Source organism: Oncorhynchus kisutch, linkage group LG19 (genome assembly GCF_002021735.2).
Source record: "Oncorhynchus kisutch isolate 150728-3 linkage group LG19, Okis_V2, whole genome shotgun sequence".
NCBI classification, from domain to species: domain Eukaryota; kingdom Metazoa; phylum Chordata; class Actinopteri; order Salmoniformes; family Salmonidae; genus Oncorhynchus; species Oncorhynchus kisutch.
Window position 1 is genome coordinate 42,493,750 of NC_034192.2, and position 17,759 is coordinate 42,511,508.

The 17,759-nt window shown below is 41.4% G+C and overlaps 2 protein-coding genes across 2 annotated transcripts; one reads left to right on the forward strand and one right to left on the reverse strand.

Annotated features, from left to right (window-relative positions):
* Positions 1-2,318: 2,318 nt before the first annotated feature.
* gask1b (golgi associated kinase 1B) lies at positions 2,319-11,486 on the reverse strand. The gene is made up of 4 exons (XM_020452851.2): positions 10,389-11,486; positions 6,168-6,385; positions 5,780-6,006; positions 2,319-3,251 (listed from the first exon to the last, which is right to left on the reverse strand). Exons 1-4 carry the CDS (start codon positions 11,323-11,325, stop codon positions 3,044-3,046), a joined length of 1,590 nt encoding a protein of 529 aa, XP_020308440.1. The 5' UTR covers positions 11,326-11,486; the 3' UTR covers positions 2,319-3,043.
* Positions 11,487-12,636: 1,150 nt separating this feature from the next.
* On the forward strand, positions 12,637-13,029 carry LOC109864917 (RING-box protein 1-like). Its single transcript, XM_020452996.2, has one exon. The coding sequence runs from the start codon at positions 12,643-12,645 to the stop codon at positions 12,967-12,969; it is 327 nt and encodes a 108-aa protein (XP_020308585.1). The 5' UTR covers positions 12,637-12,642; the 3' UTR covers positions 12,970-13,029.
* Positions 13,030-17,759: the final 4,730 nt, after the last annotated feature.

Consider the following 17,759-nt stretch of genomic DNA (forward strand, 5'->3'; position numbering starts at 1 on the left):
AGTGATCAAAATATTTATCTTCCCATATCCAAACTCTCTTGCCTAGCAAAAATCCTGGAATCATTGATCAATACTCAGGTTAGATCCCTGTAAACTGCTACATATTTTGTGAATGTAAAACAGTCAGGATTTCAGACCAGGTCATAGTACCATCTCTGCTACTTCTATGGTTTTAAATGATGTCATAAATGGTTTGATATGAAGAAACGCTGTGCTGCCCTCTTCATTGACCTGTCCAAGGCTTTCGACACCGTGGATCACATCTTACTTATTCAGAAATGCTCCACACTTGGTTTAGATCGGGCTGCTTGTAGCTGATATAATTATTTAAACGACAGACCACAGTGTGTACTTACTGATGGCGTTAAATCAGGATTTCTAGACATAACAAAAGGTGTCCCACAGGGTTCGATTCTTGGTCCAGTTCTTTTCGCTATTTATATTAACAGCATTGGTCCATCTGTACAAAACTGTAATGTACATCTGTACGCAGATGAAACTGTTGTATACGGTACTGCCCCTACAGCATTTCAGGCTCTGCTGACTCTTTAATCGGTTTTTACTACCTTGTAGAAAGCCTTGTTGACCTGAAGTTGGTACTAATTGCTGGTAAAACCTAGTACATGTACATGTTATTTTCCAAATCGTGTAATAATGTAACAGATTATTTGTACATGAGTACGTTAGATTGTGCCCCCATTGATCGTGTCCCAGCCTATAAATATCTGGGCATCTGGATTAACGAAAAGCTATCTTTTTAAAAAGCATGTTGACGAGTTAGTTAAGAAATTAAGAACAAAGTTAAGCTTCTTCTGTAGGAATAGTGCTTGCCTTTCATTAAATAGTAGAAAACAGATCATTTAGTCTACATTCATTCCTGTTATAGATTATGGCGATATTAAATACATGAATGCAGATAAGTGTTTTCAAGCCCTTGGACACAATTTATCATAGCGCACTTTGTTTTATAACTTAGGACAGTTTTGACACTCACCACGACATCCTCTATCATAAAGTTGGTTGGACCTCTCTAAAAACACTTACAGTGGGGCAAAAAAGTATTTAGTCAGCCACCAATTGTGCAAGTTCTCCCACTTAAAGATGAGAGAGGCCTGTAATTTGAATCATAGGTACACTTCAACTATACACTTCAACTATGACAGACAAAATGAGGGAAAAAACCAGAAAATCACATTGTAGGATTTTTAATATATTTATTTGCAAATTATGGTAGAAAATAAGTATTTGGTCAATAACAAACGTTTATCTCAATACTTTGTTATATACCCGCAGGGGGACACGTCTGGCACTGCAGGATTTGAGTCCCTGGCGGCGTAGTGTGTTACTGATGGTAGGCTTTGTTACTTTGGTAACATTCACTAGGTTCCCCCGTGTGGTTCTGGGATTTTTGCTCACCATTCTGACCGTCACCCCCACGGGGTGAGATCTTGCGTGGAGCCCCAGATCAAGGGAGATTATCAGTGGTCTTGTATGTCTTCCATTTCCTAAAAATTGCTCCCACAGTTGATTTCTTCAAACCAAGCTACTTACCTATTGCAGATTCAGTCTTCCCAACCTGGTGCAGGTCTACAATTTTGTTTCTGGTGTCCTTTGACAGCTCTTTGGTCTTGGCCATAGTGGAGTTTGGAGTGTGACTGTTTGAGGTTGTGGACAGGTGTCTTTTATACTGATAACAAGTAGAGGACAGAGGAGCCTCTTAAAGAAGAAGTTACAGGTCTGTGAGAGCCAGAAATCTTGCTTGTTTGTAGGTGACCAAATACTTATTTTCCACCATAATTTGCAAATAAATTCATAAAAAATCCTACAATGTGATTTTCTGGATTTTCTTTTCTCATTTTGTCTGTCATAGTTGAAGTGTACCTATGATGAAAATTACAGGCCTCTCTCATCTTTTTAAGTGGGAGAACTTGCACAATTGGTGGCTGACTAAATACTTTTCTGCCCCACTGTATGTATGCGTGTGAGCCTGGAAGAACTGGCTTAGACTCATTGAAACTAACTGGGAAAGAGTGGGGCCCTCCATGAAAAACACACTGAGGGCTGTGTTAATGAGGGCTGTATTAATGAGGGTTCAAAGGAGTTAAAACAACAACCGCTCTTACTCCCGGCACTGACATGGAAAATGACCCCACAAAGCTTCATTGTCTATATAGGCTCAATCGCAAGACCCTGTTTATACCAGCCTTGCAAAACAGACACAGTGCTTTGGCTCATGTTTCATAGGCACCAACTATTTCTGTCCTTGACTTGTCTGACACTTAAGGCTGATGATGTCATGGTTGAAAGACCAGAGAGGGGGCAGCCTACTGTATATGTTATTATGCTAATTTGTTTCTGGGTCAAAGTATGTGTTTCAAGTAAAAGTACATTTATTTTCATGTATTTTTTTTATCAACATTTGAAATATTATTAAAATAAATATAAACAATACAATTGGTAATGTTGGAGGACTAACATCTTAAGCGGTACAAATGAAACATTTTGTATAATATCAAAACAATTTCTAACTAATTTTTCTTGTGGCAAGTTAGACAGATGTTAAACCAGAGTTGTAGGCTACTGTAAGGTGAAGTCGGAGGAGCACTATGGTACATGAATAAAGCCCAAAGAAATGCTACAAATAATTGTTTACTGTATTACAGTTATACTGTAGATGAGTAACATTAAATATTATAATAACAAAGCAAAAGACTACAGTAAGACTGTTGGGTTATTGAATACAGAACTGTAGCCATTTTGTATAATGAATACTAAGAGTAATGTTTCAGCTTGACAATTCAGAGCTGTGAGAATCTGGCTTGATACCAAATTAGCCAATACAGTATGTCCTGTTGGGTTGAAACCCTCGAGACCCTGGTAGTTCTTTCACTGGCAAATATTTTGATTCGAGGAATGGAAGTTGTTTTTTTGGCTTTCGGAAAGGGAACTTAAAAAAATGACAAATGGCTTGGTCTTTGTGGAAGATCAAATTCCCTGTCTATATCTACTCTCCATCTTCTCTCCTTTTCCAAACCCTGTGATGTCATACATTCATGGGCACCACTTTGATGCCGTGGGAATTGATGTATGTTAGGAGAACCTGGGCCCGTCTCTCAATGACGTCGATGAGCTTCTCGATGCCCTGCCGTCCTCCCTGGCTCTCCCAGTACAGCTGATCCAGGAACAGTGACTGGAGGAGCTTCTCCCTCAGCTTCTGGCTCATCAACACGGCCACTGCCTGTTCTGGAAGCCTGGGTGGAGAAGAAGTTGGTAATTTAATTTACTTGGCTAGTTGGCAACACTATTTGGTTAGATGGTAGCACTTTATTTGGATAGTCAGTAACTGTTTAACAAACTATGACCACAACTGTTTGATCCATATGCACATACTGTACATTTATATACAAATGCATAGAAAGAATGTATTCCTTAATAAAAAAATATGTACTCCCAATATTCATCAATTCTACAATGGCATAATGTAATTCAAGGTAATATAATCTAATTCTGCCCATGCCTAGAGTACATTATCCAGACCGGAGCCTTCTAATCTTTAACTAATGTGAAATCCAGTTGAAAGCCTCTGCTTTGAAGAAGATCACTACAAGCCATGTAAGAGGAGAGGTGACCACTGTCAGTGCCAGAACAAAGTCCCCGCACTTGGTCCTCCCAGTGGTTTGTTCCACTGATTTATTCATCACAAAATGAAGATGAAACACAGGGACTGTCCCTGGGTGTGTCACCAAGCCTATGGGTGGGTATAATAGACTTCCTAACAAAGGCATGTACTTGGCGATTACGTGTTAGAATGTGTGTTAGTATTTTCCCACAGTGTGAAGTCAACAGGGAGGAATCTCTAGACTAAGAGCTGACTCAACCACAAATTGTATGCAGGGGGTACATTGTAGATAGTTGCTGATTGAAAGCTGAGAATAAAACAATTCTGCACACTGTACAGTAATATTGCTTGCAAATACTTTTGTTTGTTTTTGTACTATATAGTACCATAGTACTATTCAGAACAATAACTGTATTGTCCGACTAATTATCAATTCACTATGCTGTCTATATACAGTACCAGTCAAAAGTTTGGACACACCTACTCATTCAAGGGTTTTTCTTTATTTTTTAAAACTATTTTCTACATTGTAGAATAATAGCGAAGACATCAAAACTATAAAATAACACATGAAATCATGTAATAACCAAAAAAGTGTTTAACAAATTTGAGATTATTCAAATAGCCACCCTTTTGCCTTGATGACATCTTTGCACAATATTGGCATTCTCTCAACCAGCTTCATGAGGTAGTCACCTGGAATGCATTTCAATTAACAGGTGTGCCTTGTTAAAATAACATTTGTGGAATTTCTTTCCTTCTTAATGCTTTTGAGCCAATCAGTTGTGTTGTGACAAGGTATGGGTGGTATACAGAAGATAGCCCCATTTGGTAAAATAACAAGTCCATATTATGCCAAGAACAGCTCAAATAAGCAAAGAGAAATGACAGTCCATCATTACTTTAAGACATGAAGAAAATTAAGAACTTTGAACATTTCTTCAAGTGCAGTCGCAAAAACCATCAACCACTACGATGTAACTGGCTCTCTTGAGGACCGCCACAGGAAAGGAAGACCCAGTGTTACCTCTGCTGCAGAGGATACGTTCATTAGTTACCAGCCTCAGAAATTGCAGCCCTAATAAATGCTTCACAGAATTCAAGTAACAGACACATCAACATAAACTGTTCAGTAGAGACTACATGAACCTTATTTAACTAGGCAAGTCAGTAAAGAACTCATTTGTATTTACAATGATGGCCTACCCAGGCCAATTGTGCGCCACTCTATGGGACTCCCAATCATGGCCGGATGTGACACAGTCTGGAATCGAATCAGAGACTGTGGTGATGCCTCTGATGCAGTGCCTGAGAGCCCTGTGCCACTCGGGAGAACTGCTGCAAAGAAGTCACTATTAAAAGGACACCAATAATAAGAAGACTTGCTTAGGCCAAGAAACACGAGCAATGGACATGATTGGAAATCTGTCCTTTGGTCTGATGAGTCCAAATTTGAGATTTTTGGTTCAAACCACTGTGTAGGTGAACGGATGATCTCTGCATATGTGGTTCCCACTGTGAATCATGGAGGAGGTGGTGTGATGGTGCTTTTCTGGTGACACTGTCAGTGATTCATTTAGAATTCTAGGCACACATAACCAGCATGGCTACCACAGCATTCTGCAGCGATATGCCATCCCATCTGGTTTGCGCGTAGTGAGACTAACATTTGTTTTTCAAAAGGACATTGTCCTGACACACCATTAGGCTGTGTAAGGGATATTTGACCAAGAAGGAGAGTAATGGAGTAATGTAACAGATGACCTGGCTTCCACAATCACCTGACCTCAACCCAATTTAGATGGTTTATGATGAGTTGGACCACAGAGTGAAGAAAATGCAACCAACAAGTGCTCAGCGTATGTGGGAAATCCTTCAAGACTGTTGGAAAAGCAGTCCAGCTGAAGCTGGTTGAGAGAATGGCAGGAGTGTGTAAAGCTGTCATAAAGACACAATGGTGGCTACTTTGAAGAATCTAAATATTTTGATTTGTTTAACACTTTTCTTTGGTTACTACATGATTCTATATCTGTTATGTCATAGTTTTGATGTCTTCACTATTATTCTACAATGTAGAAAATAGTACAAATAAAGAAAAACACTTGAATGAGTAGGTGTGTCCAGACTTTTGACTGGTACTGTATTTTGACGTGGACTCACTCCTTGATTCCCTCCAGTAGTCTGTAGTCCAAGTTGTCCTCGTCGCGGTCGAAAAAGCCCTTGTTTTCAGTGAAGACCAAGTGCCTGGGGTCGTGACCCCTGTGGATGATGTTGGCCAGCGTCAAACTGTCCATGTCCCCACATTCCAGGTGGTGGCCCTGCTCCACACACACGTCCTCCTGACGAGGCCTGAACCCACAGCAGTTCCGGTCCAATCGGCTGTATATCTGAAGAGACAAACATTATTTACCTAAGCTATTACCTCAAAAGAGTGATGCCATTGCCAATTATCTCAATCCAACAGTGTCCTAGTTTGACAAGCTTCCTTCTGAAGACATTTAACACTGTAGTTCATTTGAAAGACCAAACACGTGTGATCGTACAGTACCTGCAACAGGAAATCAAACAGGGCTAGTTTGCTCCACTCATAATGGTGAATGCTGGAGCAGCCAGAGTTAGGCTTGGGCGTGACGTTCCTGTTCCAGCACCTCTGTTTGAGGGAGCTCTGGTACTCCCCCCATGTCATCCTCACAGTGGACTGGCCCTCTGCATTGTCCCCTGGAGAGGGAAAACCATCCCACAGCACCACGGGGCAAGGCTGGCCATCTGTGGGATGAGGGGGATCCAGAGGTAATGTTAGTGTGACCTACCGGGCTTCGAACATGGGCCGTATGTGCAATGTCTGTGTTGGCCCACGGCGTTATGCATTTATACCTCTGTTTCTCAATCTCTCCCACAGACTTATGAGGACTCAGACAGCTGCATGCTCTGCTGGCTAAAGGAGCTAGCACTCGCAGGCTTCATAGCTCCAGGGCTGATACTTCTGCTCACAAATATGCTTGGCCTTATAATATTACATTGGCTACAACATTCCTGGAATGCTGATTTGGGAAGAGATAGACGTGACGTAGCCTACACGCTATTAAAATGTCACCTTAACATTCACGAGTAAATTAGTCTAGTCGTAAAACTAAATACAAATAAAACTATTATATTTTAATATTGAATACTGCATTCTTGGGTAGGGCTTGCAAGTTAAGCATTTCACTGTACTGGTGCATGTGACAAATAAAACGTACAGTGATGAATAAAACTACTGTTCCATGAAGGAGGGAATGAGGTATAACATAATATGGGAAGTCAATCACCAATCATATTCACCTGAAGAAAACTGAAATCACGCCAAAAGGGCCAATGGATGGTGAGCCCGCCCTCAGAAGCTCCGCCTTCCTGGGGCCACATTAATTTCCTCAATTCAGTACTGCTCTTCAACAAGCCCTGATGGCGCGAGGCCAAAATATATTATACCTTGTTCCCTCCTTCAGGGAACAGTAGTTATTTTCATAACTGTACGTTACCTTTCAATCGGTCACTCACTCGGTATAACATACTATGGGGACATGCAATCACGCCCCAAGCCGGGTCAGAGAGTACCAAACTAGGAGGCCCACGGTTACCCAAGCACACAGGTTCCACCAGATCCAAAAATGGGATACAGAAGCCACCTTTTTCCTTAATACTTACCTGAGAAGCCTGAACTGTCAGAGCCTCATGAGGCCTGAACTGTCAGAGCCCTACATAGGGAACCATAACCTGCTGCAACTTGGCTATGCACACTGACACTGCAGCCCATATCCATAGACCCCACTGTTCCAAGAACAATACTTACCTTGCGAGCCTGAAATGTCAGAACTCAGACAAGGAACCGCAAGTCTAAAACAACAGAACACCTGTTGTGACTTGGCACATGTATGCTGCATAGAGTCTATGAACCACGGCAGGAACCTGGAAACTGTACGATGTCACGGTAGCACAAGGCTGAAATCCACAAGAAACTGTGGTAACCCTGATAATGCACACTTTACACGCTGCCACACCCCAAGGCAGACGACAATGCATGTTTACTCACAATTCGTAAAGACCTACATAAGCCCTGCTGAACCGGTCCCATATCTGGGCAACACCGAGGGGTGCAGGCTCCACTCTGTAGAGATAGGACAGGACCCCCCCCCCCCCCCCACTACTGCTGTTCTGTTTTCGGGCCTTACCAACACATGCTGGCCCTCCAACATCGGAAGGAAACGCCTCAGCGACAGTCAGTAGCACTAGGTAATTGATATGCATTGCACTTTGCACTGCTGACCAAATCCCTCTTTCGGTGTAGCTATAGAAACCCAAATAACCACAGGCACAAACAAAAAGCCATGGCGTGCTCCAAATGAAACCATCCCAGACAGACTCTGAATGCGACCCTCCTCTGTTGGAACAAAAACATATGATTCAGAGCCGAGTCCAGAACTAGACCCAGAAACTGAATGCGCAGAGCTTGAGCAAAACAACTTTTCTTGTGATCCACTATGAACTCCAGCGACTGAATATGGGAAATCAGCGTGGCAGTGTGGAGCTCCACCGGTTCCCTCGACTCCGGTATGACCAGCCAATTGTCCAGATAGGCCAATACTCTGATCCACTGCACCGCACAAGTGCCAAAGCCGCTTCCACCACCATAGAAAAGGTGTGGGTAATGGGGAGAGCCCGAAGGCAGCACCAGAAACTCATAGGTCACACCATCTAAATGAAACCTCCAACACTTCCTGTGGGGAGGATGTATAGCTACATGAAAATACGCATTCCTTCAGATCCATGGACCTGAACCAATCGCTGTGACGCACTGACTGCATTAGCCGGCGAAGTCTGACCATTTTGAACTTGCGAACCTTGAGGTGCTTGTTTAAAACATGCAAGTCCAGGATGGGATGCAACTTTCCATCCCTCTTGGGAACTAAGAAGCACTAGTACACGGGTGGCCCCTGTGTACTTCTGACACGGGGGCCACCCAAATAGCCTGCTTTTGAAGGAAAGAGTAAATCTCCTCTCTCAAGACAAGCACTAGCACCTCGAGGACCATTGACGTATTGACGCCACCAAAAGGAAGAGGACGCACAGCAAATTGCAGACCGTACCCCCTCATCACCCATGGTGAAACTGCACATACCTGCCACTTGATGGAGCATGCTGACCGTCTCCCCATATTATCTTCTGAAGGGGCAGAATGCCACCCTGAAGACTGGGATAATTTGTTTTTTCTGTCACGCTTGTTTCCATATCCACCAACCTTGACAACCGTGAGTCTGAATGTGGGAACTGTGTTAATTATGCCCACACTCTCTATACCCCTGAACACAGAGAAACTTTGGGTAGAAGCAATGTGGTACCGCTGTTCTAATACCTGCCCCACACCGGGAATTTCGGCAAACAGTAACTTGCCCCCATTGGGAGCAGTATTGCCACAGTAAACACTTGGGGAGCAGGGCCCCAAGAACATGCCCCCTACCCCAGCATCCAGCTAGGGTCACGAGGGCTGCTTCTTCCCCTGCGCCGCAGAATAGTCTGCTTTCACCCAGCTATCCTTAAACCCAATGCGGTGACTGTGCCAAGACAGCCACCACTGCCCAGAAGAACCAAGATGGTCAGAAACCAACCTCGAAGCCACCCCTGGCCTGGGGCAATCAGGAATCTGGGACAACGTCAAGCAGAGGTGGCGCTGAGCCACCACCGTTGCCCCCATACTTTTCCATACAGCCAGGACAGACGCAGCACAAAATTAGCCGCAATGCAGATTTCGTAGAGAAGCTCTGAAACCGGCTTCCCCACCTCCACGATATTATTTAGCTCCTGCAACAAATCAGTATGATGCATCTGCAGTATCATGACCACATTCAACAACTGAGCCACCACACCCTCAGCCTGGTGCACTTTGTTCTGCTGATCCACCGAAAAATCCGCACTGTTTATTCAGAAACTCCAGGCTCGGATTAGCCCCCTTATTAGGCTCTGGAGATAAATAACTTGCTAGCTTTCCATCCATGGCAGTGTGCAATCGAGCCACACTTTCTCCCTACTGTCTACATTCATGGCAGCACCTGCCTGGCTGAATGAGCGGAATCCCAGGTCACCTTTAGCTCATTTACAAAATCTTTAAACAGGGGTAAGCGATGCTTCACTGCTGCAGGGACAGAATGTAAAATATTCTATCACAAAACATCTAGTGGCCCTTTTGAGTACTTCAGATTATTACAGGTGTCTATAATCTCTGGCCCTCTCATTAGCCTTATCACATGTAAAATATGAAATAAATAAATGATTTAAAAAAAAAATAGAATCACAAATCCGTAAAACATTATCCTAAATATAAACCATAAACTTTGTGAATTCAATTGGTGTTTAATATGAAGGTTTTAAGCATGAGATTTCCTTTTATACTTATTTATTTTACTAAATCAATATGTATTTGTCGTCATGTTTTGACTTCAAACTAGTGGCAGTTGTGAACACAGTCAATAGTTGAAAGAGTTGCACAGTTAATCGGAAATTATGCCATTGTTCATTAGATGCTTTTTTCAATAATTCAACTATTTTCTCTTGAACCATATGGTCTATCTACAACAAATCCATGGACAATAAGGACACATATAATACATTCATACTTTTTGTTATTCAAGTAAAAATTACCATAGATTCTGTTAATAACCAAAATGACTGAAGGTGACGGTAACATTGGAAAAATTCCGGTAGCTTTTCAACCCTAGTCGGTGGACAATGGGCCTACCTTGTACAAACGGAAACTTCCTGCTGACAGCGGCAACGCTCCGGTTCAGTCCCAAGACCCTATCCAAATGGAAAGCGAAAACCTCGCTCGTGTCCACTGGACTTTTGATAATTCCACATTGTCCTATACACACTTTATGGTCCTTGAAATCGTTATGTTTGTCAGAATGGATCAAGGACAAATATGATGTGCTTTCAAACAGCAAGAGGGGGATAAATTCCTTATTGGACACTTCATGAATACGCGAAACTTTACCATCAGCAAGAAAGCGCATGGCACTAATGTCCTCTTTGCTGAACCACGGCGGTGCCCTCTCACTGTATATTCGGATAGAACTGACGTGAGGTTCTGTTTGCATCTTTAAATTCGAGCTTACATCTCGTGTTGCATGATTTATGGTGTTCATTTGTTTCCAAGTTATGTCGATTCGGTTAGTGCGCTTTTGTCTCCATTCCTCCCTCTTCAATGTGCCAATTTTATTTTGCGTAAATCCCTCATTGGGTTTGGTTCTCCTCGCTTTTCTCCTTAGTTTCGGTCTCACTGTTCCCCTCATAATAGATGGTTTAATGCGCCTTGACTTTAGTGTTATGTACACCACATTGGACCGCGTTGGAACCACTGAGGGTAATAAAGAGTCGTCGTTAGCACCGGTTGGTGAGTCGGCTGTTTCCGACGGGCTATCATCATCGAACCTCAGAGTGTATAGTACCAAACTCTTCTTGTACCCGTGTCTGCCCAATCGTCTATCCTGGTGCAGCAACGAATGTCCAACCTGGGAAACTACGAAAAACAGGTACACACAACATGCACCCACGATGATCAAATTCCTTTTCGACGGGGGATACCTCCGAACGCAGTTAGATATCCTCAGAAAAGACGAACACGACCAAAGAATGAGAGACTTTTTGATGTCTCCAGGACGTATTAACGTCTCCATTAGAACTCGTGATCCGACATGGTTAGGCTATCTGTTTGTCTTTGCCCGGAGCTCAAATAAGGATAAGGACAGCGGCGGCGCTGGCGGCGCATAACTTCCGAAAGTAATTTTCAACTGAAAAAAAGTGATGTCCAAAATCAGAACGCGATGAGAGGGGATGTGGTAATCCTTGTTTAGGTCAATGTGTCATCGCAACAGAGGAAGGGTGGCTTTGTTGCTATAGAGAATTAGTAGGGACAACTGTCAAAACAGATAACATAATCATGTCAGGACATGAATAAATGAAGCATATAGCCCCCACTATCATACATGTATGACAATAATAGCCCAAACAATCAATATCACCTATATTAACAGCATATAATATTGCATTGGTCAGTGGTTTGAATGTGTGTAAAAGTAACATCCCTCAGACGACATCTGCTGGTGTAGTTTTACACAGCGATGTGATAAAATGTGTGTGTGTGCCTGTTTGTCTGGTCGAGCATATTGTCTAGTATTTGGAAAAACTGTTGAACCTGGTCAGTGGTACTAGGATAACAATATAGAAGGTCAGAAATACCTACTCTATTGTGATGTCAGTGCTGCAGAACAATAAGACAGAAGGGAAAAGGAAACATTCCTTGGGATGTGCAAGGTAGGGCAGAATGTAAAAACAGGAAACAGTCCATCAGCATCATCACACTTGCCAGGAAGTGTTGGTTTGAGCAGATTAGATATACTTAAATTATGTAGACTAGCACTAGCAACAATCTCTGTGACCAAGCAGGATTTCCTGTAGTCGAGCATTTGTAAGTTTTAAAAGGTATATCAATCATCTTCTTAAAATATGCAAAATATCTCTGACTGAAATTTTCTGACCCTAAGCACACGAGGGAGCCAGACCCTGTATTCATAAAGAGTAGGAGTGCTGATCTAGGCTCAGGTCCCCTCCTGTCCATGTAATTGTATTCTTTATTATCTAAAAGTCCAATCCTAGATCCGCAGTCATAAAATCAACAATGCATATTGCTTGATGTCCATTGAAATTATCACTAGCTATGTTTCCATTCACTTGTCCAGTGATTTTATTATTTTGTCAACATATAGAAAATAAATGTGACAATTGCCTGCTTGGGTGCGTTTTCATTCAAAATTTGACTCGTGTCGATGGAAACAGCTTGATGTAATGACGTCACACCAACAACAAAAAACTACGGTGTTGAACAAAATTGTAGTGGTTGAAGGGTTCCATTACCCATTTAGGCAAATTTCCCATCAATAAATTGGCGACCGCCTGTATATATTTCATGTTTCAGGTAGCCCATGAAAGCCAGCATGGATAGAATGGCGGCAGTAATGGATGTTGATACCCCAAGCACCATGAATAGTAGAGCAAGCAAGAAACGTTTTGAAGTGAAGAAGTGGAATGAAGTGGCACTTTGGGCCCGGGACATTGTGGTGGACAACTGTGCCATCTGTAGCAATCACACGATGTATCTATGCATAGAGTACCAGGCCTCTGCCACGTCAGAGGAGTCCACCGTAGCCTGGGGAGTCTGCAATCATGCATTCCATTTCCACTGTATCTCCCGTTGGTTGAAGACCAGGCAGGTGTGCCCCCTAGACAACAGGGAGTGGGAGTTTCAGAAATATGGACACTAGGTGCAAGACTCTGGACCATTACCTGGGCTTCTGCAAGTTTCATGCTTTCGCTTTGCTTTTTCTTTTCTTGAGCGGATGGTCGGGGGCCCGGAATATAATTACAAATACATTTTAGATTGCAAAATGACCGCAAGAAGCCCAAACAGATGTAATATTTGACCCAAACATAATCATTTCAAACCTTGTATACAATCACATACAGTGTTCAGAAAGCATTCATACCCATTGACTTACTCCACATTTTGTTGTTACAGCCTGAATTCAAAATGGATTACATTACTTTTTTTCTCTCACTGATCTACACACAATACCCCATAATGACAAAGTGAAAACAGGTTTTTTGAAACTTTTGCAAATCTATTGAAAATCAAATACAGAAATCTAATTGACCTAAGTATTCACACCCCTGAGTCAATACTTTGTAGAAGCCCCTTTTGGCAAAGATTACAGCTGTGAGTCTTTAGAGCTTTCCATACCTGGATTGTGCAACATTTTCAAAGTTTTAATTATTTTCAAAATTCTTAGCTCTGTCAAATTGATGGTTGATCATTGCTAGACAACCATTTTCAGGTCTTGCCATAGATTTCCAAGCATATTTAAATCAAAACTGTAACTTGGCCACTCAGGAATATTCAGTGTCTTCTTGGTAAGCAACTCCTGTGTAGATTTGGCCTTGTTTCGGGTTATTGTCCTGCTGAAAGCTTAACTCATCTCCCAGTGGCTGGTGGAAAGCAGACTGAACCACGTTTTCCTCTAGGATTTTGCCTGTGCTTAGCTCCATTCTGTTTTATTTTTTATCCTGAAAAAATCCCCAGTAATGTGGTACTTAGTAATGTGTTGTATTAGATTTGCCGGAAACATAACACTTTGTATTCAGAACAAAAAGTGAATTGCTTTGCCACATTTATTGAAGTATTACTTTAGTGCCTTGTTGCAAACAGGATGCATGCTTCCTTCTTTTCACTCTGTCATTTAGGTTAAAATTGTGGAGTAGCTAAAGTCACCACTGAACTCATGGTTAAATCCCTGGGTGGTTTCCTTCCTCTCTGGCAACTGGGTTAGTTATCCAAAGTGTAATTAATAACTTCACCATGCTCAAAGGAATATCCTATGTCTATTTTTTATTTTTTGTCCTTCTTTGCGAGGCATTGGAAAACCTCCGTGGTCTTTGTGGTTGAATCTGTGTTTTAAATTTACTGCTCTACTGAGGGACCTTCAGATAATTGTATGTGTGGGGTACAGAGATAAGGCAGTCATTCAAACATGGTCGGCCCCCTCATTAGGTAGGATTAGGCGCCCGCCTACAGCTTTTTCTGAGCTAAACTGACCAACTGACTAATTTTGGCCAAAAATAATGACAATTTCTCTCAACCAGTGGCATATGGACTTTTTAGGTTAGCGCTTATGCCGCCCTATGATAAGCAGTGCCCACTTTGTCAAAGGCAGGGTCACACAATATTTCTTGTCCATTCCCAGTGCAACTCTCCAGGGTGCTGTTGGAGAGATGCATCACTTTGCCGCTCCACCAGCATTCCATCAAAACAATAATTAACATAAAGCAGATATAGAATATAGATATATGAAGCAGATATAGGATATGGTAGAAAAGTATGTGGCCTTTTCTGCAGCCTAAAGGTTGGAGATTAAAATGTATGGCAATATAATGAGACTGAAACTTTTAGGCTACATCATGCACATTTCTCTGATCAAATAGCCTAACCTAAATGGCTCACAATCAAATGAAACATGCGCAGACAAATTAACAAACAATATATCCTAAGGTCAAAGTAAAATGGACAATCAAGCTACTAACAACTGCTGTCCAGGAGTTTCATCCCATGTGGGCTAAATTGTGGTTTCAAGTTTGTATTAGCCAATGTTTTACAAGCTGTTCATAGCAAAAAATAAAATACTTCTGCATTTCCCACTGTGTAAACACATTGCAAATAGGCTCAGGATAACTCCTCCAGATGTTGAGTAGCTGATATTTAGAGTTTAAATAGCCAAATTGATTAGTCACAGGAATCAGGACTAATAAAGTCAATGCAACGGCCTGTTTTACAAACGGTGGGTGTACCACATGGATGGGAATTCCTAGAATTCCACTGTGGGGCCGACATTTTAGGCTACACCCCAGTTAGCACCAACCCACTTCTTTTGGAGACATTTTTTTTTGTCTCACCTAGGGTGGCAGAACGGCCAGGACCGGCCCTGCATTTAAAAGTCATGTTAAACACTATTGCACACATATTATGTGACTTATGTGACTTACGCTTGCCATAACAAAGGGGTTAAATTCTTTTTGACTCAAGACATTTCAGCTCTTAAAAACTTCTTTGGGCTGAGATCCCGCTAACGAGATCGATATGACAACAGCCAGTGAAAGTGCAGGGCGCCAAATTCAAAACAGAAATCCCATAATTAAAAATCCTCAAACATACAAGTATTTTACACCATTTTAAAGATACACTTCTTGTTAATCCCACCACAGTGTCCGATTTCAAAAAGGCATTATGACGAAAGCAAACCAAACGATTATGTAAGGTCAGAGCCAAGTCACAGAAAAACACAGCCATTTTTCCAGCCAAAGAGAGGAGTCACAAAAAGCAAAAGAGAGTAATTAATCACTAACCTTTGATCTTCATCAGATGACACTCATAGGACTTCATGTTACACAATACATGCATGTTTTGTTCGATAAAGTTCATATTTATATAAATAAATCTCAGTATACAAAGTCGGTGATTTTGCAGAGAGCCACATCAATTTACAGAAATACTCATAATAAACATTGTTAAAAGATACAACTATTATGCACAGAATTATAGATACACTTCTCCTTAATACAACCGCTGTGTCAGATTCAAAAAAGCTTCACCGAAAAAGCAAACCATGCTATAATCGGAGTACAGCGCTCAGAGACCAAAACAACCCAAACAGATATCCGCCATGTTGTGTAGTCAACAGAAGTCAGAAATAGAATTATAAATATTCACTTCCCTTTGATGATCTTCATCAGAATGCACTCCCAGGAATCCCAGTTCCACAATAAATGTTTGTTTTGTTCGATAATGTCCATAATTTATGTCCAAATACCTCCTTTTTGTTCGCGCGTTTAGTCAAAAAGTTCCGTTACAGTCCGTAGAAACATGTCAAACGATGTATAAAATCAATCTTTAGGATGTTTTTAACACGAATCTTCAATAATGTTCCAACGGAGAATTCCTTTGTCAGTAGAAGCATCAAACAAGGTTCTAAAGACTGTTGACATCTAGTGGAAGCCTTAGGAAGTGCAATTTGACCCCATAGACACTGTGCATTTGTTAGGGAATGAGTTGAAAAACTACAAACCTCAGATTTCCCACTCCCTGGTTGGATTTTTCTCAGGTTTTTGCCTGCCATATGAGTTCTGTAATACTCACAGACATCATTCAAACAGTTTTAGAAACTTCAGAGTGTTTTCTATCCAATATGCATATATTGTAACAGGGCCTGAGTAGCAGACAGTTTACTCTGGGCACCTTATTCATCCTGGCTACTCAATACTGCCCCCAGCCATAACAAGTTAATGTTTTATTATTATTTTATTTTTTTACATGATTCCACTTTGACATTATTGGGTATTGTGTAACACAACATGAAAAAAGTCAAGGGGTGTGAATACTTTCTCAAGGCATTTCATGTCTCGCTATTATGCGTGGGAATACATGGGAACATATTCCCTAAATTAAAATCACTTCGAGCTGATTTCCTGGTGTTTTTACAGTCTTATGTTTTGCTCAGAACCTGAGGGAACAAATAAAACCACCTGCGGGCCGAAGCCGTGGGCCACCAGTTGGAGAACTCTGTCATAGGACATGGATGACGTAGTACTCAATTGGATGACTTAGTACACAAACTGGGACCGGTTTTGGCTCGTGAGCACCACATTCAAAACTACTGGAAAAAAACGAATACAAAAGCTCTGGAGCATCACTGTAATACTTTGAAGCTCTCGTGACAATCATATGGCATATACAAAGTCTTGCTTAGTTTCCAGGGGAATCATCTTTTAGTTTGTGAAGACCGATGTTTGAGAACGTTCGGAATCAACCCCCATCCTGATTTCACAGGGTAAGTCTGTTTGACATTTGGGAAGTATAAATACTTTTGCTCAGTAATAATAGCCATGCAGTAAATCAAAACAAATTGTATTCGTCACATACACATGGTTAGCAGATGTTAATGCCAGTGTAGCGAAATGCTTCTAGTTCCGACCATGCAGTAATATCTAACAAGTAATCTAACCTAACAATTTCACAACAACTACCTTATACACACAGGTGTAAAGGAATGAATAAGAATATTTACATAAAAATATATGAATGAATGATGGCCGAACGGCATAGGCAAGATGCAGTAGATGGTATGGAGTACAGTATATCCATATGAAATGAGTAATGTATGTAAACATTATATGAAGTGGCATTGTTAAAGTGGCTAGTGATACATTTACAGTGCCTTGCGAAAGTATTCGGCCCCCTTGAACTTTGCGACCTTTTGCCACATTTCAGGCTTCAAACATAAAGATATAAAACTGTATTTTTTGTGAAGAATCAACAACAAGTGGGACACAATCATGAAGTGGAACGACATTTATTGGATATTTCAAACCTTTGTAACAAATCAAAAACTGAAAAATTGGGCGTGCAAAATTATTCAGCCCCTTTACTTTCAGTGCAGCAAACTCTCTCCAGAAGTTCAGTGAGGATCTCTGAATGATCCAATGTTGACCTAAATGACTAATGATG

Excerpts from the sequence above, each read along its gene's own strand:
- gask1b (XM_020452851.2), bottom strand. The coding sequence starts at position 11,325 with ATGGAGACGTTAATACGTCCTGGAGACATCAAAAAGTCTCTCATTCTT. Across the intron at positions 6,386-10,388 it reads GAAGTTTCCGTTTGTACAAG|ATGGCCAGCCTTGCCCCGTG; the intron begins GTAGGCCCATTG and ends CTCATCCCACAG. Across the intron at positions 6,007-6,167 it reads TGTTTGATTTCCTGTTGCAG|ATATACAGCCGATTGGACCG; the intron begins GTACTGTACGAT and ends TTGTCTCTTCAG.
- LOC109864917 (XM_020452996.2), top strand. The coding sequence starts at position 12,643 with ATGGATAGAATGGCGGCAGTAATGGATGTTGATACCCCAAGCACCATG.